The 24961-nt window shown below is 42.2% G+C and overlaps 1 protein-coding gene across 9 annotated transcripts; it reads left to right on the forward strand.

Moving 5' to 3' along the window:
- The first annotated feature begins 40 nt into the window (after positions 1-40).
- ZSCAN12 (zinc finger and SCAN domain containing 12) lies at positions 41-24331 on the forward strand. Of its 9 annotated transcripts, XR_013373601.1 has the most exons (7): positions 42-1074; positions 3575-3722; positions 5302-6427; positions 13155-13580; positions 15003-15741; positions 20525-20712; positions 22326-24331. XR_013373601.1 is itself a non-coding variant. In XM_077885908.1 (4 exons), the coding sequence occupies exons 1-4, from the start codon at positions 661-663 to the stop codon at positions 9484-9486; spliced, it is 1725 nt and encodes a 574-aa protein (XP_077742034.1). In that variant the 5' UTR covers positions 41-660; the 3' UTR covers positions 9487-9623. The 9 variants fall into 9 exon arrangements, 4 of the variants coding, with proteins under 4 accessions (XP_077742034.1, XP_077742033.1, XP_077742035.1 ...); XR_013373600.1 differs by lacking the exon at positions 22326-24331 and having other exon boundaries at positions 20525-21200; XR_013373599.1 differs by lacking the exons at positions 20525-20712; positions 22326-24331 and having other exon boundaries at positions 15003-16110.
- Positions 24332-24961: the final 630 nt, after the last annotated feature.

The raw sequence follows: 24961 nt of genomic DNA on the forward strand, positions 1-24961 counted from the left end.
ACCTGCGGCTGTAGCGGAAGTGCGTGCTCGCGGACCTCGCTCGCTTCCGGCCTTTGTGGGGCGCTGTCGCCTGTTCCCGCTCCGGGCCTATTCTAGGCCGCGGGCCTTCGGGCCGCGGAGGGGTGAGTGCTCTGGCCTCTGCCCGCCGCGCGTGAGCGAGCGTGCGGCCGTCTCCCGCCCTCGGAGGGCCGCGGGGAAGGAGCGGAGGCTGCGCCCGCGGGGGTAAAGTCCCGCGGCCGCTGCCTGCCAACTCCTGGGCTTCCGCCGCACTTCGGCCGTCACAGAACAAAGGAGACCGGAATGATGTCTCCACCTTTTACTACTGCTTATTTGCTCTAAATGTTAGTTGTAGGCGCTTTGCCCTTTGTTCTAGAACAGAATGCAGGTGTTTCTGCCGCGTCGTATTCGTTTGTAAACCCTCAGACCACTTGGCATCTTTTACTTAAGTTCTCAAGTCTCTTGGAATCAGAGCATTTCCCCGAGTATCGTCAATTAACCTGGAGGAGGCTTTCAAAGCACAAAGTGAATTTTTAGAGTTTGCCATTTTTGCCTGTGTGGTGTAGCCTGTGTTAGAAGGGATGGCTTCTCCCTCGGGTCCGCCCAGGACGAACTTGACCAGGGATTCTTGCTAAAAGCGTTGACAAAGCTTTTGAAGACACGATGGCATCTACTTGGGCAGTCCAGGCCCACGAGGACCCGGATGAGCTTTTGGAAGTAAAGACCGAGGAGGAGGAAAAGGCGTGTAAGGATACCCCCACACGGGATCAGAACCTGCAGAAGAACAACACCCACAGCGGAGAAGTCTTCCGGCAGTGCTTTAGGCAGTTCTGCTACCAGAAAACATCTGGGCCCCGCGAGGCCCTGAGCCGGCTCCGCGAGCTCTGCCACCAGTGGCTGCGCCCTGAGACCCACAGCAAGGAGCAGATCCTGGAGCTGCTGGTGCTGGAGCAGTTCCTGACCATCCTGCCCGAGGAGCTCCAGGCCTGGGTGCAGGAGCAGCACCCCGAGAGCGGGGACGAGGTGGTGGCCGTGCTGGAGGACCTGGAGAGGGAGCTGGATGAGCCCAGGGAGCAGGTGAGAAAAAGAGATCTGGTTTATGATTGAGAAAAGGTGGATTATGGATTTCTAGGCCAGAGTGAAGCGCAGCATTGTTTCACAAAATGTGTTCTTGACAGTTTGGTGTATCAGGCTCGACCCTCTTGGAAAGTTGGTTAAAATTATATTTTTTTCTGTGGAAGGATCGCGTATTTCTGTACTAGGCCTACAGAGTTCTAGTTGGTGAAATGTTGGTCAAAAACATTGGAAACAGATTTCTAAGAGGAAATGTTAGAGAGGTCATGGTAATGGGGTGGGCAACAGTCGTTTGAAACAGACATCACTTCTGTTTTGCAGTATAGTGTATCTGCTGCCCTGCCTCCATTAAAGAATTAAAAGATGGCAAAATCAAAGTCTCCACCTTGGAGACGTGTGAGGTTGGAGCAGAGTGGAAGGTTAGGATTGAGGGCCAGGGCAGGAGCCAAGTTACCTGGAGTAGGAGAAAGCCCATTTAGGTTGGACAGGCGAGTTGTAAGTAGAAGGGTTGAGAACAGAGAGTCCAGGACCTTGAATATCATCTCTGGAGTGTAGATTTTATTCTGTAGGATACAAGCTTCTGTTTCTCTTTAAATCTAAATGAGTTTCTCTAACCCCAGGATGTAACCAAAGTTATAGAAGCTTGTTCTGTTCTGTTTTGTTTAAACATTGTTAAAAGACAGTGGTTCCCAACCGGTGTCAATTTTGTGCCCTTGAGGCATCTGACAGCGTCTTGGGACATTTTGGGTTGTCAGATAGGGTGAGGTGCTACTGGCATCTAGTGGCTAACAGGCAGGGACATTGGGGAATGTCTTACAGTGCATAGGACGGCCGCATACCACAAAGAATTATCTGACCCAACTTGTCATAAAGTCAAGACTGGGAAGTCTTGGTAGGAAGAGTGTAAGACAGGTAACTAACCAAACAAGAAGTGCATTCCAGCATTGGGGCAGAAACACGGGAGAGGGATGTGAGTTTGAAATGGAGTTGTGATGGTAAGTCTACAAGGATGAAGCATGTCGTCCATAAGTTAATTGGAAACAATGACAGACTAGTGGATGAAAACTGTCTACCGAGGATTCTGTTCTAGGCTGAGCACTGGGGATTTCCAGCTTAAGATTTTCCAGTGTGATCCAGGTGCTCCTAACAGAGTTCAAGGTATAGGGGAAGGTGGATTAAGGAAAAGTCCATGCATTCAGAAGACATATACTGAATGTTGATTTTTGTACCAGGCACCATTCTAGGCAGAACCAGAAGAAAGAAGCAGAGTTCTCAAGCACAGTAATTTGGTTTTAAACATGTTGAGTTTGTTTACCAACTAGCCCTTTCCCTCAGAGCACGCTGGGGGCAGCTAATGGAATTTAAACTTGATTTTTGAGGCCCTGCCAGAGATCCATGGGTGAAAGGCATAGCTCACTGTACCAGCCTTTTTCTCCTTCCACTTTTGAGGTGGACACATCTTTTTCTGTCCATCTCAGATAGCATCATGCTAATTCTGGCTCTTATTCTGGGGTCAGAGGTTACAAAATGAAACTGAGTCGGAATAGAGGCAGTGTGTGGTGATTTCTTATTTACAAAATTTAGCCACTGTAGGGGATTGGGGAGCAGTTTGAGGGCCTGGTGTGTGCCAGTGCCCCCCCCCCCCCTTGGGTGAGGTGCTTTGGTACACAATCAATGCCATACGGTCCGAGTAACTGGGCCTTGGTCACAGAGCTACTGAACTAAGAAACAGACTAAGCGGTCCCTGGCCCCTGCATTTTGCACCCTGCTGGGGAAACCTATTATTTTCAAATACAAGGGGAATTGTTTTGTCCAGGCATGGAAGCTACAAGGCAGCTTAAACTGATAAATAAATGAGTTAGTTGCAAGAGCAGGGGTAAAGGGTGCAAGAAGGGATGGGGTTGAAGGCAAGGGTGGAAATACAAGCCTCAAACAAGAAAAGGCCTTTTCCTCTAAGTGGGAACCAAAGGAGAAGTGTGTGTGTGGGGGTGGGTGATGAAATGAAGGGTGGGCGGTCCCTGATGTGACTGTGACCTTGACCGTGTACAAGGAGAAATCAAGGTCATCTCCCAGAAGGAAGTGGGGTGGGGGCCTGGGCAGGGCAGAGTCTGTAGGGAGGAGACCTCCTCTCCGTCCTCCTCCCCCTTAGTTTCCTTCTGCCTTCTTCAGCACCTCTGTCCTTCGTTCCTCTCTGCTTATCCCCACCCTGTTTTCCTTCTCCTGTTTTATTCTCCCCCAAGTTCTGTTCTCTTCCTTTCTGCCTCCCTTCCCTTTCTCCACTTCTTTGAGCATAAATGAAGTGAAGGTGGTACAACCAGCATTTTGTAGCTGTGAAGAACGAGAGAAGGGAAGGTTTCCCAGAGGAGGTGCCATGAGTAGGCTTAGGACAGACTGGTCTCTGGAGAGAAGTTCAGGTATCGGGGAGCTGGTGTCACTGCCCTGGACTGTGTATCTTCTTGTTTGCTGTTTGCAGAGTGTCTGAACTGTGTCTTGTCTGCCCCAGGTCTTGGTCCACACTGAGGAACAGGAAAAGCCCTTGCAGGACATGGGCCCTTTGAGGACAGAGCAGGAGCCCAGCACGTCCCTTCCACCCCTGACAGTGCAACTAAAATGTGAGTCTCTGGAATCTGAAGCCCAACCAGAGGAACAAGGTAAAGAAGACAGAACCATCCTGGGAGAAAGGAAAAGGCAGGCTGGCCCATGACATGGGGCCTCTAGTACTTTGTTCTGTGTCTGATCAGTATAGTCAGGAAGGGCTCTCATGCATAGACTCACCCACTTTGGTTTGTCACTCTTCCGTTCTTGTTTTCTCTTTGTATTTAAATTTTTTGTGTGTGAATTCTTGCAATATTTTATTTGAGATCACTTAATTTAGTCCTTCTGATAGTTATTTTCCTGTCCTTATCTCCCTGCTTTCTCTAGCCTTTATCCGATCAGACAGTACTACTGTCTTCACTTTGGCTATCGGTCAGTAGACAGGCCTCTGCCCCACGATGTCTGCAAGTTCCAGATGGTTTGGGAAAAAAAATGTATAAATGTGTATGCTTGTAAAGAGCAGGAACGACAAAGCAAATATAGCAGAGTGTTAAAAGTTGGTGAATGAGGGACGACTGGGTGGCTCAGCGGTTGAGTGTCTGCCTTTGGCTCAGGGCGTGATCCTAAAGTCATTGGATCAAGTCTCACATTGGGTTTCTTGGATGGAGCCTGCTTCTCCCTCTGCTTGTGTCTCTGCTGCCCCCTCTCTCTCTCTCTCTCTCTCTCATGAATAAATAAAATCATTTTAAAAATAAATAAATACAATCTTTTAATAAACAAATAAAAATAAAAGTTGGTGAATGGGTGAAAGAACCCATATTTTCCTATCTCTACTTTGTCTATATTTATTTTTTTAAAATAGGTAAAAATTCATATAGTTCAAAAACAAAAGTTACCCAGTGAAAGGTTTTTCATTCCACTCAATTCCTTTGGCAATCTGGTCTCCTCCCAGCCCTGAAACAGATTGTCACTGTTTTTAAGTTCTTATGTGTTCTTCTTAGAAATTTTTTTACATACATATGTTTTTCAAATTCAAAATATGTATTCGTATTCAAAATAAGTATCTTTTTTTCTTTTTATCACTAAGATAGTAAAATTTGCAGTTTTTATTTCTTAACAGCAGCTTGATATTAAAGTGTATGGACGAGCCACACAATTAACTTACCCATCCCCCAAGCTGTCCTCAGTGTTTTACTTTAACAGGTAGTGGTGGGGAATGTGTGTGAGTACTTCAGTATAGATTCTCATATGTGGAGTTACTTGGCCAAATGTTGAGTACATTTGTAATTTTGATGGATATTGGCAAATTGCTCTCTGTAAAGCCTGGGTCAGTTTACACTCCTACTGGCGATGTGTGACGCCCATTTCATGAACATGGTGTTATACTCATGGGCAGAGATGATGGGTGAAAATTGTATCCTGATACTGTTTAAATTTGTTTTTCCCTTATCTTAAGGTGGAGTATCTTGTGTTTAAGAGTTAATTATTTCCTTTCCTGGAGACAGTCAATTCTTCCTTTGCCCAGTTTGATTTGGGTTTGGTCTTTTCCATAATAGTTTTTGAAGTGCTTTATATATTATGTCAGTCCTGTGTTTTAATGCCATTTCATTGTCCTACAGAAACTCTAGGTTCTTATGTATTTTTCACCTGAATAATTTTATGCTGGAAATTAGCTGACTTGGTGATCGATTGTAGTTTCAGGTGTTGAGACTGGAAAGGAGTACAGGAATTTAAAGCAAGAAGTTTCTGAAGAAATGGAACCATGTGGGAATATGTTTAGGTTTGAAAGTGAAGTATTCTGGTCCACTCGATACAGAAAAGTTAATGAATCTGCAGCAAAAGCAGAGGAGTCTTCTGGACACTCCAGGGAAGGTGAACAATCTACAGGTGATGAAAACAGAGTCAGTTTGGCTGGACAGCAGATGGTCTATCTGGAAGAAAAACCTCACGAGTGTGAGGAATGTGGGAAAGGCTTTAGTCAGCACTTGCACTTCATAGAGCATCAGAGGGTCCATACTGGGGACAGGCCCTACAAATGCGAGGAATGTGGAAAAACTTTCCGTGGGAGAACTGTACTTATTCGGCACAAAATAATACACACTGGAGAGAAACCATACAAATGCAATGAATGTGGCAAAGCCTTTGGCCAGTGGTCAGCTCTTAACCAACATCAGGGGCTCCACACAGGAGAGAAGCACTATCACTGTAATGAATGTGGCAAAGCCTTCAGCCAGAAAGCAGGCCTCTTTCACCATCTCAAAATCCACACAAGAGACAAACCATACCATTGTACTCAGTGTAATAAAAGTTTCAGTCGGCGCTCGATACTTACTCAACATCAAGGAGTTCACACTGGGGCGAAGCCCTATGAGTGCAGCAAGTGTGGAAAGGCCTTTGTTTATAACTCATCCCTCATTTCCCACCAGGAGATCCACCACAAAGAAAAGTGCCATCAGTGTAAGGAATGTGGGAAATCCTTCAGTCAGACTGGCCTTGCTCAGCATCAGAGGATCCACACTGGGGAGAAACCCTACAAGTGTGATGTATGTGGAAAAGCCTTTATTCAGAGGACAAGTCTTAGAGAACATCAGCGAATTCACACTGGGGAGAGACCTTATAAATGTGATAAGTGTGGGAAGGCCTTTACTCAAAGGTCAGTCCTCACAGAACATCAGAGAATCCACACTGGAGAGAGGCCCTACAAGTGCGATGAGTGTGGGAATGCCTTCCGAGGAATAACCAGCCTCATTCAGCATCAGAGAATCCACACTGGGGAGAAACCCTACCAATGTGATGAATGTGGCAAAGCCTTCAGGCAGAGGTCAGATCTTAGTAAACACCAGAGAATCCATAACAGAGATGGTCCCTGTAAATTTAAAGAGTGTAGGGAATCCTTCAGGCAAACTTCAGCTCTAATTCAACATCAGATTATCCACAGAGGAAAAAAATCTGTTTCTGTATGACAACTATAGGGAAGCTGTCTCACAATGGAGGCTGGAGAGAAATACTAGCTTTCAAATCCTTTAGGGCAAAACGTCAGTCACTCGCTAAAAGGAAACCTCAGATATTTTACAAAGAATTCATTGTGTGCTGCCCATTCTCTCAGGTGCTGTGGAGAACAAGAAGCAGAACACCAAATTATCCTTCTCAAAAGTTTTACAATTTAGTTTGGGATTTCTAAGATCCACGTGTGAGGTTAGATCATCAAATGGCAGCAGGGCAGGAGGATTGATGAGTCCTGTATCTTTGAAGTGGCACCTGGCACACAGTAAGTGCTACCAATTCTGGAGGACAGATCACTGATGCCTAAGCAGGTCAAGAAAGATTCTATGGATGATGAGGGTTAGATGGGCAGATTTGGAAGGCAAAATGGGAAACATTTAGGGTAAAGGAGATGTAAGCAGAGGCAAGAGTGCTCATGGTTTGGAAGCATCCATGCCAACCTGAGGTAGACCAGCTTCAGTTGGACAGTTGATGGCAGTAAGCTGGAAACAGAACTTGGGGACAGATTGGGAGGGCGAAAGAGCCTCTTAACCAAAGGCACTTACAGAACACTCTTACTGAATTCCTAAAATATCTCTGTAAATTAAAATTCTTCTCCTTTTTTTTTTTTTTAAGGATTTATTTATTCATGAGAGAGACAGAGAGAGGCAGAGGGAGGGGCAGGCTCCCTGTTGGGAACCCGATGTGAGACTCAATCCTGGGTCCCTGGGATCATGCCTTGAACCAAAGGCAGATGCTCAACTGCTGAGCCACCCAGGCATCCCAACATTCCTCTCCTTCTTAAAAGCAAGGCTACCCTTGCTTATGGAGATGGTGACATAGCTCTAACATCACACAAAGGGAAAGGCCAGCCCCTGAAGCCTGGGTCTCTGACCTCAGGTCCTATCCATTGCTCTAGGGATTCCTCTGAGCATCGGAATCACCCATGGAGCTTGTTGAAATGCCTGTATCCCACTCACAGACATTCTGCTTCATTAAGTCTGGAATGAGGGCAAGAATCTTCATTTGTATAGCTCTGTGGTCACCTGATTATAAATCTGAGAAACATTGCATTGAATCCCAGCTCCCTTCATGGTTGCCTGTGGAGTGATTACGCCTGGACACAGTCTGTGTAAACAGGGACCCATGCAGATTTGAGGCATTAAAGAAAGCCAGGTGCTACCAGTGCTTTAGTGGACAGGGAACTAGACCACTGTCCAGCCCCTAGGGCTTCAGAATGGCCTTCCTACTGTTTCATACTTAAGGCTTTCAAAATAGACTAACCTACATTTGAAGGCTTCCAGGGGTCATCTGAGCACACGTCTGTGTATGTTTAGTTAAGGGAGGGTGCTAGAGTTCTGTTTTACTCCTAACCTCTCTTTTTACCCAACTATACGGTTCTCATGTTCTGAATTCCCTAATAACTGCTCTCTAGAACTAGTTTACAATTTTTTGGTCTATATACCTTCTTGAGCACATGAAAGAGCCAAAGATTGGTGACTTTGTCCCTTGGGACTTGTGAAAACACAGATCAACTGATAACTGGTTAACTTTACTCCTGTATTACTGAGTAAATAGTTATGTCCTAATGAGGGCCGATGATTATTGTTGTGGATAATAGGCAGCCATGTAGAGGCATGTATGGCTCCTGGTCTTTTTATTTTTACCATTTTTTTAAACTTTCTTTTTAAATAAATTTTTAAATTTATTTGACAGCACAAACAGGTCAAGTGGCAGGCAGAGAGACATGGAAAAGCAGACTCCCCACTGAGCAGGGAGCCTGATGTGGGGCTGAGGCTCAGTCCCAGAATTCTGGGATCATGACCCGAGCTGAAGGCAGATGCTTAACTGACTGAGTCACTGAGGCACCCCTGTTTATCTTTCTATTTACAGAGACTATAACCTTCACTGAGCTGTCTCCCCTTATTTCCTTCCCTTTCTACCTTGCCATGGCAGACTGCAATTTCTGGGGCTACCTCCTCACCCCACCTTATCCCATGTGGCTCCAGGATCCTCTCCACCCCTCACCTCTAGCTGGTTAGTGGGCTTGAAGTGGTAAGATAGTGACAAAAGGGGGTGGTAAAAGACAAGGGTAACTATCCTTTGGCTACTCCTAACTCCCATTGCATCCAGCCCTGTGTCTTTATCCCATTTCCTCCCTGCTCCTGTAATGTACTTGGTGTCCTTTCCCAGTGGCCCCTTTCTCTTGCCCCTCTATCCACAGTCCTTTACAGAACATAAGCATATCATCACTGACTTGGAACCAGAAGAGTCTCTGGAGAAATAGATATGTAGCTTCTAAGCTCGTAGGTGTGAGCACATTTTCATATAAAAATAATAATGGTATCACTACTATAATTTAGGCATATTATGTATCACATTTGCTTTTGGGATTGTAATTTACATGACTGGGAAAACATTCTGAGTTCGCAATAGGGGAAAGCAAATGAACATTTGAAAAACAACTCAATCATAAGTTGAAAACTCTTTAGGGTGTTTATCCTACGACCAGCATTGGTGCTGAGCCCATGAGACATTGAAGCCGCCAGGGCTGGACACCTAATTTTTTTACATCCAGAAAGCAGTTTGTTGCCCCGAGTGAGCCTGAGTGTACTCAGTCATATGCTCCTGTTCCCCAGCTCACCCTGCCATGTGTCTCTCACTCTCCTGCAAGTTCTCTGCTACTCAGTGATGAGAACCCACGTGCACCTTTCCTCTATACCAGCTGATGCTATCTGTCCTTGCCATCCGATCTGGTTTCAGACACGGTGTCCAAACTGAAGTTACTCTTCATAGTCCCTTTGAGCCTCTCTCATAATCTTACTGTTCACTGGAACTCAGTTCTTATTTTCTGTTTGCAGTGCTGTTACTTGCAGGTTGTGCAGTTCATCTGCTTAACACGTTCTTTCAACGCAGACACATCCTCCATCTGCCTCTGATGTCCTTAACTGCCTAACATAAAGGAGCTGTAGACAGAGACCCAGAGCAGCAGGATGTACCCCTTCAATAGGATACAGTTCATCACTGGTTTAAAAGTGAAGGTGGGGGCTTTGTTCTGATCACTTCTTATACTTATATATAGTTGCAGAACCAAGAAAGGGTGGGATGGCATGGAATTTCCAAGTAGGCATCAGAGGGGTCAAACTATCCAGGATAAGGAGAAAATAGAGTGGAATAACGCCAGCTAAACTGGCAACACAGAAGGCGAAGGCCCTGAGGGGCAAGTGGGGGACATGACGGGTTAGAGATGAAACTGGGGAATGTGGTGAACAGAGTGCCCCATGACGAAGTCCAGAGTATATCTTTATGGATAAAAGGTAGACATGCTGTAACCGTGACAGCATCTAGAAATTAGGGTCCTTTGGAGTAGCTTACCTTTGTGGATTTTGAAATCATCAACAATAACAGCCGGTAGGATGGAAAAGAAAAATGTGAAATTGAAGCAAGTCCAAGGTAGAAATAAGGTCAGTCGAGAATAGTAACATAACAGCCAGGTTGAAGAACTGGTGTAACATTCAAATGATGAATCATGAAGTGGTGGCTTAGAAATAAGGGAGAGTGAGATTGCCTGGCTTTTCTAATTGATTCAAGGTAAACAAGATATTGAGTGTTTAAGACAAAAAAAGACAAAAAAAAAAAAAAAAAACCTGGAGAAATTGGGGGAGAATCAAAGTACTAAAACAGTGAAAAGGGGGCTTTAAATGAAAAGTAACCTGACAAACAGGGGGTCCAGGATTTAATGGAAAGGGACAAAGGGATGAAAGCTGGGGCCCCCCTCAAAAAAAAACCTCAGTTGTATGAAGAGGTTGCTGGAATTTTAGGTGGGAAATAAAGCTAATGAGGAAGCAGAATGGGATTGAGTAGGACTCTTAATTGAGAATGTCAATTAAGACATTCAATTGTGTGGTGAGGCCAGCTGTAGAGAGCGTGAAGATCCAAGAAGAGCAGCTCTGTACTCCTGTGCTCTGAACAGATGCCTTATTGGCTATCTTTGCAAGTCAAGAAAAGGATTTGTTAATGCCTAACATTAATGGCTTACCAAGGGCCAGGCACTACTAAGTGCTTTATTTTATTTTTAGCTGGGGAAACTGAAATCAAAGCCATCTGAGGTCACAAAATTATTGTGTGGTGGAGCCAAGCTTTGAACCCACGCAGCCCAATTCCAGAGCCCACACTTCCTGTTTACTTCAGTTGAGGGAACCCTGTGTTGCAGTGGTAATCAGTGTCTCTAGTAATTATATGTGGAAACTTTCTTACTCTTGTCATTATTCTGAAAGATATGTTAGAAACCCGAGTCCCAGGTCTAAACACCCAAGGTAATATCACCACCCTCTTTGCACACTAAATCTTGAATGAGGTTTGGTCAGCCTGACATGAACCCCAATTCTTGTTGCCTACCTAAGGAGGGTGTCCAAAGGAGACATTCCACTAAAAGAGGGCTCTCTATATGTTTATAGGAAGGGATCACCCTCCATTCTGACAGAATTCAGGGTATTTGGCAGTTTTCACTAATACAAATGATAAAGATTTAGATGTCCCATTATGGGTCTATCCAATAACCCATATGGATCTACCCTTGATGAGGGTTTTATATTTGTAGCTAACACCACTTCTAAGATTGAAGGAAACATAAGTATATAAAATCGTTTTTTCAGGTGTCTCTCCTGGCGCCACAAGCCCAGAATTTGAGCAACAAGTTGCACTATTCCTCTTAGGGATTATCATTTGATAACCTTTAATTAAATATTCTCAACTTTTGTCCTTTCACACTTAAAAGTTCTCATACCACATTCTCTAGCAGTTCATTTTATTGGAAATTTCTTTGAATTCTCTCTCATTCCAAATGTTTTTGGGGGTAATTGGTAAGGAGTCCTTGCACATTTTTTACTCACGTATAGTTTTTTTGTGTATATATAGAGAGAGGATATATGTATGAATGTATTTTATAAAAATATGTTGTATATAGGCTTTAGACGTAATTCGATTTTGACAAAGCCAAATAAGTAAAGTCAGTTGAGTAACTCCTTAGCTCACATGGTAAGACCATCATTGAAAGCCAGCAGTTTTCATATTGGAAACCACTGACTCCCCGGTCTGAAAACCCATTGGCTCCCAGAGCTTTCAGCCAACAGTTGAAAGTGGTCTTTGGGGGACGCATGTTTGTTCGACCAGTCATCTTACCCGGAATGGCCTGGTCCAGGCTATCCCAAGAAGGACCTCAAGTGGGGGTCATTTGTCCCTTATGATTTATGGTTAGGATTTTATTCATTCCTCTATAAGCTTGATACGTATATTTCACTTTCATCTACTGCGTCAGTTGTGCCTACTTGAAAAATATTTAGGAGTGGGCATCTCACCATCTCATACCCGCTAAAGGACCTGGCAGTGTAGGTACTAGTTTTCCAGGCATACTAAGTGAATTCGGGCAGACCCACGGCTATCCTTGTGTCAGTGTCTCCATAGGGAAAGTGGCGGTACTAGCCGCCACGTGATTGGGCCGGTACATGAGTCGCTGGGTTCTGTAGACCGTGCTGAGAACAGTGCTTGGCGCTCTGCGGTTCTTAACAGCCATCTGCTGCGGCTGCGTCCCCGTGGGCGCTCCAACCGCAGGCACCGGTCGTCTGTGGCCACTGCAGGATTCCCGGGCCAACTGCCTGCTGCGGCTCCTTCAGGACCCATCTCACTCGGGCTGACGACGAGAGGGCTTCCCGCCCTGTCTCCACCCCTGCTCGTTATCTCAGTACAGCCCGGGTTAGCGACCATTGTCCTGGGAGGGTGGGCCCCCTCATCTGCCCGTGCCGCGGGGATGCTTGGCAGGGCGGGGACGGCCAAGGCAATCACCGAGAGGGGGAAGCCTCCAGGTTCCTAGAGGAGAGCCACGGTGCAGCCGGAAGTGCGAGGGCCGGGACCCGGGCGCGCTTGTGCAGGAGGAGAGGAGGCACGCTGGGGTGGGAGAGTGTCCAACAATGGAGAGCTGCGTGGGAGGGTCAAGGATGGCTTCCGAGTTGTGAGCTGTATTAGGGTACGTGGGTTGTTAGGAGGAGGAAAGTCTGGGGCCCGGCTCTTGCGAAAGCGAAATTGGGTTGGTCGGGAGATGATCCGCCTTGTGACTCTCCCTAGAGTATAGGTGACGCTGGAGTGCGAGAAAGGATTAGGATGGTTGTGTGCTGTATTGAGTGATTCAATCTCTACCATGGTGTCTCAACTGTCTGTGGGATTATGATATTATCTACTTAAATGAGTAAATTTGCAGTCACTTTTAAATATTAGCTGCTATTTCATTTCTGATGTTATTTTCTTTACTGTTTATTTGGGATTCTCTGAAAGGGAGAACCCAAGAGAAGAGGGTCATGGTCTTTCAAGCTTTATTAACATTTAGGAAGTAAGATTTTAGTACTTGGTGTTGGTGCTAGCTAATAATTTGCAAAGTCACTCCCACTCTCCTAATTTATTTAGCTTCCTGACAGAGTTCCTTTTTCCTTCAGTGCCTTGTCTCCTAAGTGAGCTCTTGAGGAAGAGAACTTAAAATTGAGAGTTTCTGTTAACAGTGTTACTTTGTTCCCCAGGAAGAAGAAGACTACAAGGAAATACTTCTGAAGAACCAGTGTGAACTCGAGGCTGGAGTGAATCTTCTCCTGAGCGCTCTCCTCCCAGAATGGCGGTCCTCCTGTGCAAAGGTCCCTACTAGTGACTGATGGCAGAGGGAGAGGGCTATGCCTGGGATCGTGCTGGCAGAGAAATCATGGGCATTCCTTCAGACTTGAAGTTGCTACTACCAAGAGGCAGCTACCTGGGCTCCAAGGGCTGTCAGAAGACTCCGAGCTTTGCCTACAGTTGCTGAGATAAGAAACAGACCAAGGAGCAAGTGCTGAAGCAGATCCTGACACCTACTGGCGAGCTGCAGACTCAGGAAGTGATAATATCCAGAAAGTGGAGAAGAGACATCGCTGATGCTGGAGAAGTTGGAGACAGCTTGGAGGAAAAGCCATCAGGTGGGAAGGGTTAGGATAATCACTTATGTTATGGCTTGACTAGTGAAAGTCTTCTGGAATAGTACAGAAAACGGTAAAACTGAACTCTAGGATCCACTACATGTCTTTGAGCCAAACCCAGCACCTACCTCATGGACTTTAATTCCCCCTTGGTATTCGTGTGCACCTCTGGAAACTTTTTTGAAATTGGGTGGTGGTGGTTTGGGCAATTTTACTGAAAGTTTAGCTTCAAATTCAGTTTTGCAAGACCAGCTTCATCCAATTTCCTTTAGGGTCTAGGCTAAAGTATAGAACAAGATATGCTTGTGGCAGAGATAGTACTTTGGAATCCAAAGTGTCAAGTGCAGCCTGTTAAGAACTTGTCTTAGTTTGACTTTGAGCATTATTGCCTTTTGAAATGGAAAGCAGTGTCTTCAGAGAAAGAAGAGATCCTTGAAGAAAGTTTCTTAGAATTCTCATTAGTAATGCCCTTTCCCTTGAAAACTTGGCCTCAAAAAAAAAAAAAAAAAAGAAAACTTGGCCTCTACCCATCTCCTCATTATCTGCCCAATTCTTGAGGTAGGAACTCCAAGCCATATTTGTGAGGGGTTTTGTTTAGTTTGTTTTGACCTATTCAACTCCTTGAACTTCAAAGTGCGGCTTTCTTCTTATGATTTAGTCCTGAACATTGCTGGAAAAGTTATTTTCCCCACTTAAATTTTTCCCTTTCAAAACAGTATGTATTTTGGGGTGTGTTGGTAGTGCAGCTGATTAAGTGACTGACTCATGATTTCGGCTCAGGTCATGATCTCAGGATTGTGAGATCCAGCCCACATCAGCACCCCCATTTAGTGCCGAGTCCGTTTAATATTCCCTCTTCCTTTGCCCCCCTTATGCTTGTATGCACTTTCTCTCTGAAATAAAGAAACAGATCTTTTAAAAAATACTACGTGTTTTGAAACTGTTCTAGCTATTGCTTTGAGTTAACTTTTATCATATCTCACTGTTAATTGGTTCACTCAATAAATATTTGTGGAGCATTTTGTTTTTCTATAATAGTGGCCTAAGTACATCTAACTTGGTATAAATGGTCCTTTTAACTCACACTAACAAAATTTCTCTTGATTGCATAATAACTTCATTTTTCATCTCTGGTTTCAAGCTGATCTCTTAACTTTTTTTATTATACTTACCTGATTCTTTGTCACATTTCATAAGAAAATCCTCCTGACTTTCTGCCCAGTTGTCTCTTCTCACTAAAACTGGAACCTCACATGCCTTTTTCAGCACTTTGCCAAATTGAGATGACAGTTTGGATACATAGAAAAGGGATGCACTTTAGGTAAAACTGGGTTTTATTTTTATCACTGCTCTTCATCTTAAGTCTTATTATCTCAGGAGAAGAGATAACCAACATTTGAACTGTCTGCATTTTTTTTTTAGATGGTGTTACTGAGAATGAAAATAAGGACTTGTCTCCAACAAAAAAATTATGAAGATGCTAAATCATGTGGTAGTTCTATCTCTGTAGAACTGCAACACTTATGCAGTAAGTGTAGTAAAAGATTTAGTAACTGGTGAGTCCTTACTCAACATCAAGGAGTCCAAATGACAAAGAGAAGCTCTTGGAGAACAAGTTTGGAAAGGCTTTTGTTTATGGCGGGTCCCTCTTTTCCCATCAGGAGATACATCACAAGGAAAAATGCTCAGTGTAGGAAATGTGGGAAAGCTTTCAGCTATAGTGGACTTATTTTACATCAGAGAATCCACATAAAGGAGAGACTGCATAGATGTGATGACTGTGAGGAGGCCTTCATATAGCACCGAAACCTTATAGAACCTTACATGGAGGAAATAGGAATGCCTTCACCCACAAGTCAGGACTAACTGTGCACCAGAGAATCTATGCAGGAGAAAAATCTTATAAATGTGATGAATGTGGAAATGTTTTGCATGGAACCATCAGCTTTATTCATCATTGAAGAATTCACACTACAAGGAAACCCAGACAGTGTGAGGAGTATGGAAGTCTTCAAACAGTGGTTGGACCTTGGTTAACGTCAGTGAATCCATACCCCAGGAGTTCTTATAAATGAGAGGATCATGGGATGTTGCATGGACAGAGACCAAGTCTCAACAACAGAATCTCCACATTATTGGAAAATTAAATTAATGTAAAAAGGCAAGTTGTATGGGGAATGGGTATTCTTAATTGCCCAATTTAGCCAGTAAAAACATTCAATGAATGTCTCAGGTCAAGAAAAGAAAATGTCAGCCATTCTTTTTTGCATTCTAGAGGAATCTATAGATGTAAGCAACCAGAACTTTTGAAATAAGGTGCTCATCTGCATCCCAGGATCTGTGTTACTGTCTTCTTGAGGACTGTGTGTACATGTTTCTGCCAGGCCTGCTGTAATCTCATATTTTAATTCATTCAACAACAGTAGATATTGTCTACTGTTATATTTTATTTTTTTTATGAGCTAAATAGGCTTACGTCTGTACCTCAGGACACAAAAATCACATTTATAAAGTTGGACACTTTCCTAAATTTGAGACTGCTTCTGTGTTCTCCAGCATAAGACCATGTCAGTGTCCCTTAGAGAACATGTATTTTCTACCTTGGGTTTGATTGTTTAAGATAGTGAAAGATAGGGATGCCTGGGTGGCTCAGCGGTTGAGTGTCTTCCTTTGGCTCAGGATCACAGGTGTGATCCCAGGATCCAGGATCGAGTCCCACATTGGGCTCCTGCATAAAGCCTGCTTCTCCCTCCGCATAGGTCTCCTCTCTCTTTGTGTCTCTATGAATAAATAAATAAAACTCTAAAAAAAAAAAAAACGATGGTGAAAGATAATTCACAGACAACTTATTGAAAGATAATGATGGAAATACTTTCCCTTACAAATAATGCATAATATAATGTTGTGAAGGCTAATACTTTAACTTAATTATCCTTTTTCATTTGTAAAACAGGCCAAAAGAGGAAAGCATCTTTAGAAGCTCTTCAGCAAGTTGTTAATATGGCCTAATCTCTGTGAGAGAGAATGAGGCTTATGTAATTAATCACTAATATAGGAAACATAGATTTTAAAACTTTGCAGTGATTATTTTAGAACTCTGAGTGTATTTGCTGCGCATTCCTAAATTTTTTTTTTAATTTTTATTTATGATAGGCACACAGTGAGAGAGAGAGGCAGAGACACAGGCAGAGGGAGAAGCAGGCTCCATGCACCGGGAGCCTGATGTGGGATTCGATCCCGGATCTCCAGGATCGCGCCCTGGGCCAAAGGCAGGCGCTAAACTGCTGCGCCACCCAGGGATCCCGCATTCCTAAATTTTTTTGAATACATACTACAGAGGGCATTTGGGTGGCTCAGCCAGTAAAGCATCCAACTCTTTTTTTTTTTTTTTTTAAAGATTTTATTTATTCATGAGAGACCCACAGAGAAAGAGACAGAGACATAGGCAGAGAAAGAAGCAGGCTCCTCGTAGGGAGCCTGATGCAGGACTCGATCGCCTGACCCAGGATCACACCCTGGGCCAAAGGCAGAGGCTCAACCACTGAGCTACCCAGGCGTCCCAAGCATCCGACTCTTGATTTCAGTTCAGGTCATAATCTTGGGGTCATGAGATTGAGCCCTATGTTGGGCTCTCTGCTGGTTGTGGAGCATGTTTACGATTCTCCTTCGAGGCCCTTGGGTAGCTCAGTCTGTTGGGCATCTGCCTTTGGCTCAGGTCATGATCCCAGAGTCCCAGGTTTGAGCCCCACAATGGGCTACCTGCTCAGGGGGCAGTCTGCTTCTCCCTCTGTCCCTCACCCTGCTTGTGCTTTCTCTCAAATAAAATCTTTTATTTTTTTTTTCAAAGATTATTTATTTATTTATTTATTTATTTATTTATTTATTTATTCATGAGAGAGAGACAGAGAGAGAGAGAGTCAGAGACACAGGCAGAGGGAGAAGCAGGCTCCTTGCTAGGAGCCCAACGCAGGACTCGATCCTGGGACTCCAGGATCACGCCCTGGGCCAAAGGCAGGCGCCAAACCACTGAGCCACCCAGGGATCCCCTAAATAAAATCTTTTAAAATAAGATTCTCATCCCTCTGCTCCCCCTCAACAAGTGCTCTCTCTCCCTCTCAAAAAATAAGTATTACAGTCATTACATTTTTTTTTAAGATTTTATTTATTTATTTATTTATGAGAAACACAGGGAGAGGCAGAGATGCGGGCCGAGGGAGAAGCAGGCTCCGTGCAAGGAGCCGGATGTTGGACTCTATTCCAGGATTATGCCCTGGGCCACGGGCAGACACTCAACCACGGAACCACCCAGGCGTCCTCTATTCCAGTCATTATAGAAGATGGACTGCATTCAGGGTGCCTGGGTGGCTCAGTCTGTTAAGCATATGCCTTTGACTTAGGTCATGATCTCGGGGTCCTGGGATCAAGCCCTTTGTTGGGCTTCCTGCTCAGCAGGGAGTCTGCTTCTCCCTCTACCTCTGCCTCTCTACCCCTTCTCCCTCTGCCCCCACCCCCTCCTCATGCTCTCTTGCTCTCTCGCTCTCAAATAAATAAAATCTTTAATAAAAAAAAAAAGAAGACTGCATTCTGCAAAAGGCCTTTTAGAAATTATATAAATCACATTATTTTTTCTTTATTATTATCTTTTGTTATGTGAAAGGATTTTCTAATATTGAATCAATCTTGCATTCTTGCAGTAAATCCTACTTAGTCATGATTATTCTTAATATGTGTGACTTCTAATATTTTATTTAGTACTTTATTCTTCAATGTTTATATGAAATTGGCCTGTAATTTATTTTTTTTTTGTACTACATTTTCCAGGTTTAGGTTTCAACATTTTAATTGCATCATAAAAGCAATTCCTTTTTTGTTCATTTTTAATACTCTAGGACAATTTATAGAGCACTGGAATTAGCTGGTCTTTGAAGCTTGAATTCTAATGTAAAACCATCTGAGTACTTTTCCTGTGTGATAGTTCTTTGGTAACTTGTTCTGTTTCTTCTACAAAAAATGGTCTATTTAGGCTATTTATAATGGGAATCAATTTTAGTAATGTATTACTTTGCCTAGAAAACTATCCATTTCATCTAGATTTTTAAATTTATTTACCTCGAATCTGCAATATAATCAGTTATAGTATTTTTAAACAGCTTTACTGGAGCGCCTGGGTGGCTCAGTTGTTTAAGGGTCTGCCTTTGGCTGAGATCATCATTTCATGGTCCTGTTATCAAGCCCTGGGTCTGGCTTCCTGCTCAGTAGGGAGCCTGCTTCTTCTTCTGCCTGTCCTCCCACTTGTGCAGTATTTCCCAAATAAACAAAATCTTTAAAAAAATAAATAAACAGCTTTACTGAGGAAAATTGATGTATAGTAAACTGCAGAAGTGTACAGTTGAACATAATTTTTAACATGTGCACATCTGTGAAACAATTACCACAATCAATATAATGAACATATCTATCACCCAAAAAAGTTAACATGTGTGCCTTGATAATTCCTCCCTCCCTTCCCTGCATCCTGCCCTCATCTCCAAGCAAACTCTGCTCAGCTTTCTGTTGCTATAAATTTAGTTTGCATTTTTTAGAATTGGATATGAATGTATAAAACAGTACATTAACTGTTTTGGTCCAGCTTCTCTTATTCAGCATATTTATTTTGAGATTCATCTGTGTTGTTGCATATATCAACAATCCTTTCTTTATATTGTTGAGTATTCCATTGTATGGATACACCACAGTTTGTACATTTACCTGTTGATAGACATTTGGGTTATTCCCATTTGAGGGCTCTTAAAAATGAAGTTTTGAAGTATGAACATTTGTGTATAAACAAGTCTTTGTATAGACATGTTTTCGTTTCTCTTCAGTAAATACCTAGGAGTGGGATAGTTGAAATTACTTGCTAAGAATATTTTTAACTTTTAAAGAAACTCAAATTGTTTTCTAATATTTATTCTCTTTCACATTCCTACCAACATTCTATGGGCTTTCCTTAACTGCACATTCTTGCTAATGCTTGGTGAGGTCAGTCTTTGATTTTAGACAACCTAATAGATATGTACCTTATTGTAATTTTAATTTGTAATTCTAAGGACTAATGATTGAGCATCTTTTCATGGGATTATCGGTCATTCCTATAAAGCCTTTTCTGAAGTATCTGTTCAAGATTTTGCCCATTTTTTTCCTTGGGCTGTTTGTTTTCTAAACTTATATATTCTGGATACCAGTCCTTTATCAGTGCAATGATGTATGACTATTTCTTCCAGTTTATGGGCTATCTTCACTCTAATAGTGTGTTTTGAAGAGCAGAATTTTTAAATGTTCATGAAGTACAATTTATCTTTTTTTTTTAAGATGGGTCATGTTGGCGATATGACTAAGAAATCTTTGCCTAACCCAAAGTCACACACACACACACAAAAAATTGTAATTCTTTTAGGTGCTTTGTAATTTTTAGTTTTTTCCTCCACTGAATTGCCTTCAAATGATTGCTGAAATGTTGTTCATATTCATGCGAGTCTATTTCTGGACTTCCTATTCTGTTCAAATGATCTATTTGTTTACCTTTACACTACTAATACCATTCTCTTTTGATTACTAATATCTTTATAATAATTCTTGAAATCAGTTGCATTAGTCCTCCAACCTTTTCAAAGTTGTCTTGGGAATTGTAGGTCATTTCCATTTCCATATGAGTTTTGGAAACAGCTTGTCAATTTCTTCCAAAACATCTGGGATTTTACTTTGCATTGCATTGAATCTATAAAAAAAAATTGGGGAGAATTGACATCCTAAGAGTACTGAGTAGTCTAACATATGAACATTGTATATTTCTCCATTTATTTACATCTTTTTGAATTTATCTCAGCAACATTCAGTGCATAGGGTACATGTATAACCAGGTCTTAATTTGTAGCTTGAATGAAAAATCTTTCTTTTTTTTATAGATTTTATTTATTTGAAAGAGAGAGCATGAGCAGGGGGAGGGACAGTGGGAGAAACAGACTCCTCACTGAGCAGAGAGCTTGATGTGGAGCTCAATCCCAGGACCCTGAGATCATAACCTGAGCCCAAATCAGACACTTAACTGACTGAGCCATCCACATGCCCCCCCCCCCAATCTTTCTTTTATCAGGTAAGTTAGGTTTCACTTCTATTTATTGATATGATTGGATATATTTGGTACCAACTATCAATTTATTTTTTAAAATTTTTTAATACTGTTGTGTTTGCTATATTTATTTCTTGTGTATATTTTGCTCTTTTACTTTAGAAATATTCTTCATATTTAGAAGAAAATATAGTTTTATTACAATGGTAACATTTATATTTATATTTTTAATGCCCTTAGTCACCTATTTTCATATCCAGCTTTTACTATTGACTTGTCAGTTTTGTTTCCTTCACCTACAATCAGTGAGCTTCTCCTTTCTCCCATTTTTTTTAAAGTTTACTTATTTTTTTCTAAAAATCTATACACCTAACATGGGGCTCAAACTCACTACCCCAAGATTAAGAGTCTCACGCTCTTCTGAGCCAGCTGGGTGCTCCTCCTTTCTCCCATTTTGAAGTTGTATTAATTCTACTTGTCACAATAAATGATGTTTACATGTTTATCTTCTATCCTTGTTGCTGCTTCTATTTTAATTTTAGGCCTACAATAAAATATATTAAAATATTATTGATAATTTTGAGTTTTCCAAGTCATATGGTTGAATAAAGCCTGTTTCCAGGTGTCTCCTCCAGAAAGACTCATGGATTTAGAAATCCCTAAGTTCTTCTAGATCTCAAACTATTTTTGTAATCTTGATACTTGAAGGACAGCTGAGCTGAATATTAAATTCTTTGGTCACACTTCACAAAAAAATTTTTTTAAGTCGGCTTCATGCCAAGCATGGAGCCCAGTGTGGGGCTTGAACTCATGACCCTAAGACCAAGACCTGAGCTGAGATGAAGAGTCAGACGCTTAACAGACTGAGCTACCCAGGTGCCCCATGGGTCACACTTTTCTTTATTGAATTTTTAAAAAATATTCCACTATAGTTTCATTTTGTGTGGTGTTTTTGAGAAAGCTAATATCAGTCTAATTATTTAGCCCTTTTAAGTTCTTTAATGTTTTCCCCTGGAGGCCTAGAGGACATTTTTCTTTATCTTTGAAGCCAAATATATGGACTAGCACACATCTCTAGTTTCCTGTTCCAGGACAATCTTCCCAGGTATCCAGTGAGCCTTTGTACATTTAGGTCTTGTTTTCAGTGTTTTGTTTTTGTTTTCTTTTTAAATTTTTATTTATTTATTTATTCATTCATTCATTCATTCATTCATTCATGACAGAGAGAGAGAGAGTCAGGCAGAGGGAGAAGCTGGCTCCGTGCTGGGAGCCCAACACAGGACTCGATTCCGGGTCTCCAGGATCACACCCCCAGCTGGAGGCGGTGCCAAACTGCTGGGCCACCAAGGCTGCCCTGTTTTCAGTGTTTAACAATGTAAAGTTTGGGATGCCTGGGTGGCTCAGTGATTGAGTGTCTGCCTCTGGTTCGAGGTATGATCCCAGGGTCCTGGGATTGAGCCCTGCGTCAGACTTCCTACAGGGAGCCTGCTTCTCCCTCTGCTTATGTCTCTGCCTCTCTCTGTGTGTCTCTCATGAATAAATAAATGAAATCTTTGGGGGGAAAAAAAAAAAACATGTAAAGTTTTCTTGGATTAGGACTTTCAATACTAATTTTGTTTTGTTGTTTTATTTTTCAGGGACTTCATTGGCCCAGCTTCCATTCAATCACTCCTCTAATATCTTCCACTTTCTTCTTCTTTCCTTTCGCTTTCATTCTCTTTGTTTTCCTGCCTTTCCTGCCTCAGTGCTCCTTTTATTTTTTACATTTAGGATTTTCTACCCTAGGTATCTTTCAATGTAGTGTTTGTTTTTCAGGTAACTTTCTTCCATTTTTTCCAGGTTCAATCAGCTCTCTTTTCATTTCCTCCTAGTTTTTTTATCTATCTTTGTTTTTAATTTTTGAGTTTCTTTTTTTTTATTTTTTAAAAGATTTTATTTATTTATTCATGAGAGACAGAGAGGGGCAGAGACACAGGCAGAGGGAGAAGCAGGCTCCATGCAGGGAGCCCGACGTGGGACTCGATCCCAGGTCTCCAGGATCACACCCTGGACTGAAGGCAGCGCCTAAACCGTTGAGCCACGTGGGATGCGCCTTGAGTTTCTGATTCAAGGTGTTTTTCATATCCCCGATGCTTGTTTGAGATGTTCAGTTTACTTTGCAGTATTTGTTTCATTTTTCTTTTTCTTCAAGGATTTTTGGGGGAGTGGGCTAGTTGATTTGTATTAGCTGAGGTGTGTTGGTTCTGATTTTTTGTTTCCATGTAGTACCTTTTTCTAGATTTTTTTTCACATTTTCCCCTGTTCATAAACTTAGGGTGTGTACTAGATTCTTTATTCAGTGGTTCCTTCTGTCAGTGTAACAAAATCCAGTTTCTTTAGTAGATGTTTTTATGCAGACTGTGTGATTACTGGTTTTGAGATTTCTTTGTGTGTATATATATATCTTGCAGGAATCTTAAAAGTTTCCTCTTTCACTCTTTATCCCTTTCACTACAAATTTACCAAAAACTGTTTTTTTCTTCTTTACTCCTCTCCCTTTCAAAGTATGTCTTTTGAAGACTGCCACCCTGAGTTACATACTCTCTTAAACCCCTTGCTGTAGTCAGTGTTCTCATACCCGGTATATTTTCCCCAATCTTCACACATAGGATAGACTCCCTCTTTCTGATGGTGATTTTAGAGTAACTTTTAGGGCCACTACTAGCTCCCCTCTTCTCTTTTCTAGGACTTTCTCAGACTGCCCGTTTCTCACCACAGAGCCTTGCCATGGGGGTGGGGAGGGTAGGATTCTGGTGTTTTCTCACTTTGTATTCTAGGTAATTTAAAGTTTAGGCATTTTCTGTCTTCTGGTAGTTTGAAGACATAGTTTTTGTGTAGTTTTGTTTTTCTTGTTCCACATGGTTTTTGGAGGATATTTGGCAACACAGATCGAAGCAGTTGTCATTATCCATCAGTAGGTTTTCCAAAAAAATGAAATGGAAGCATTTAGAACAGAAAATATCAGAATTCATTAATAATAAGAGTACTGTTTTATGATACTTTTGTTTCAGTATTCTGTATTTGTATGTGTAACTGTCATTTGTAAAGTTATCATTTTTATAGGTCACATTCAAAATAGAGAATGTTGTACCAGGTCATCTCCTAGGCCCCTCTGAACTTGTACCATCAATGGTTCTGAACTCTCAGTCTTTACAGACATTTTATTGCTGAGCTTCCTTCTGGCAAATCCATTTCAAAGGAACACTGTTTTGTCAGTCAACTTTGATAGATGCATTGTGCTGGGTCAGGCATTTGTTAAATGCAAAAGCCAAGTAGAAAAACATGACCTTCTAACCTCTAGGACACTTACTAATTGGGAAGAGAGAACTTTATACCTCAAGAATACCTATGGAGTTACTGCCCTCATATAGAAATGACCAACTAGCCCTCACTCCATACATCCCTTCGTGATATAATTTTCTTCACTGGTCTATAGGTATGAAGGAAATCCATGACTTGGAGCTCTGACATTTTATTCAATAGTTTCACTCTACTGTTTTTACCCTACAAAATAGAATAGTGATGTCTCATCATAATAGCTTTGCCTTGTTTGGAGGAAAGGACAGTAATGCATGGGCAATGCTGTCAGCCATAAGAGAAGAGGTAGAGTGGTGATACATCATGATTAGACTTCATGCTAAAAACGAGGTAACTTAGATTTCTTTTTCTAAAGGTCTAGTTTTTTCTTAGAAGATTTTATTTATTTGAAAGAGAGAGAGAAAAAGAGCGCACAAGCAGAGAGGAGGGTTGGAAGGAGAGGAAGAAGCAGATTCCCTGGTGAGCAGGGAGCATGATGAAGGGCTCTATCTCAAGATCATGACTGAATCCAAGGCAGATGCTTAACCCCCCAGGCACTTCAAAGTCTTTTTAATTCTTAAAGATTATTTATATTATTTATTTGTTTGAGAGAGTACACACATGCACCAAGGGGGGACGCACAGAGGCAGGGCAGGTTAGAGGGACAAGCTGACTCCAGGCTCAGTCCATTGACCTAGAGATCATGACCCCAGCCGAAACCAAGAGTTGGATGTTCAACTGACTGAGCCACCCAGGCGCTCTTGTAACTTAGATTTCATATGGACTACTAGATTTTGAAAGGTCAGGAAAAAAGGGCTCCTTGGACTGGCTGGGTGCTAGGAGTTGCCATGAGATGCAAATGGGAAAAGACTATATGAAGAAGGTCTTTCGAAGTGTTTTCAAATATCTCAAATAGGCTTATTTTAAAACAGTACTT

Source organism: Canis aureus, chromosome 37 (genome assembly GCF_053574225.1).
Source record: "Canis aureus isolate CA01 chromosome 37, VMU_Caureus_v.1.0, whole genome shotgun sequence".
NCBI lineage: Eukaryota > Metazoa > Chordata > Mammalia > Carnivora > Canidae > Canis > Canis aureus.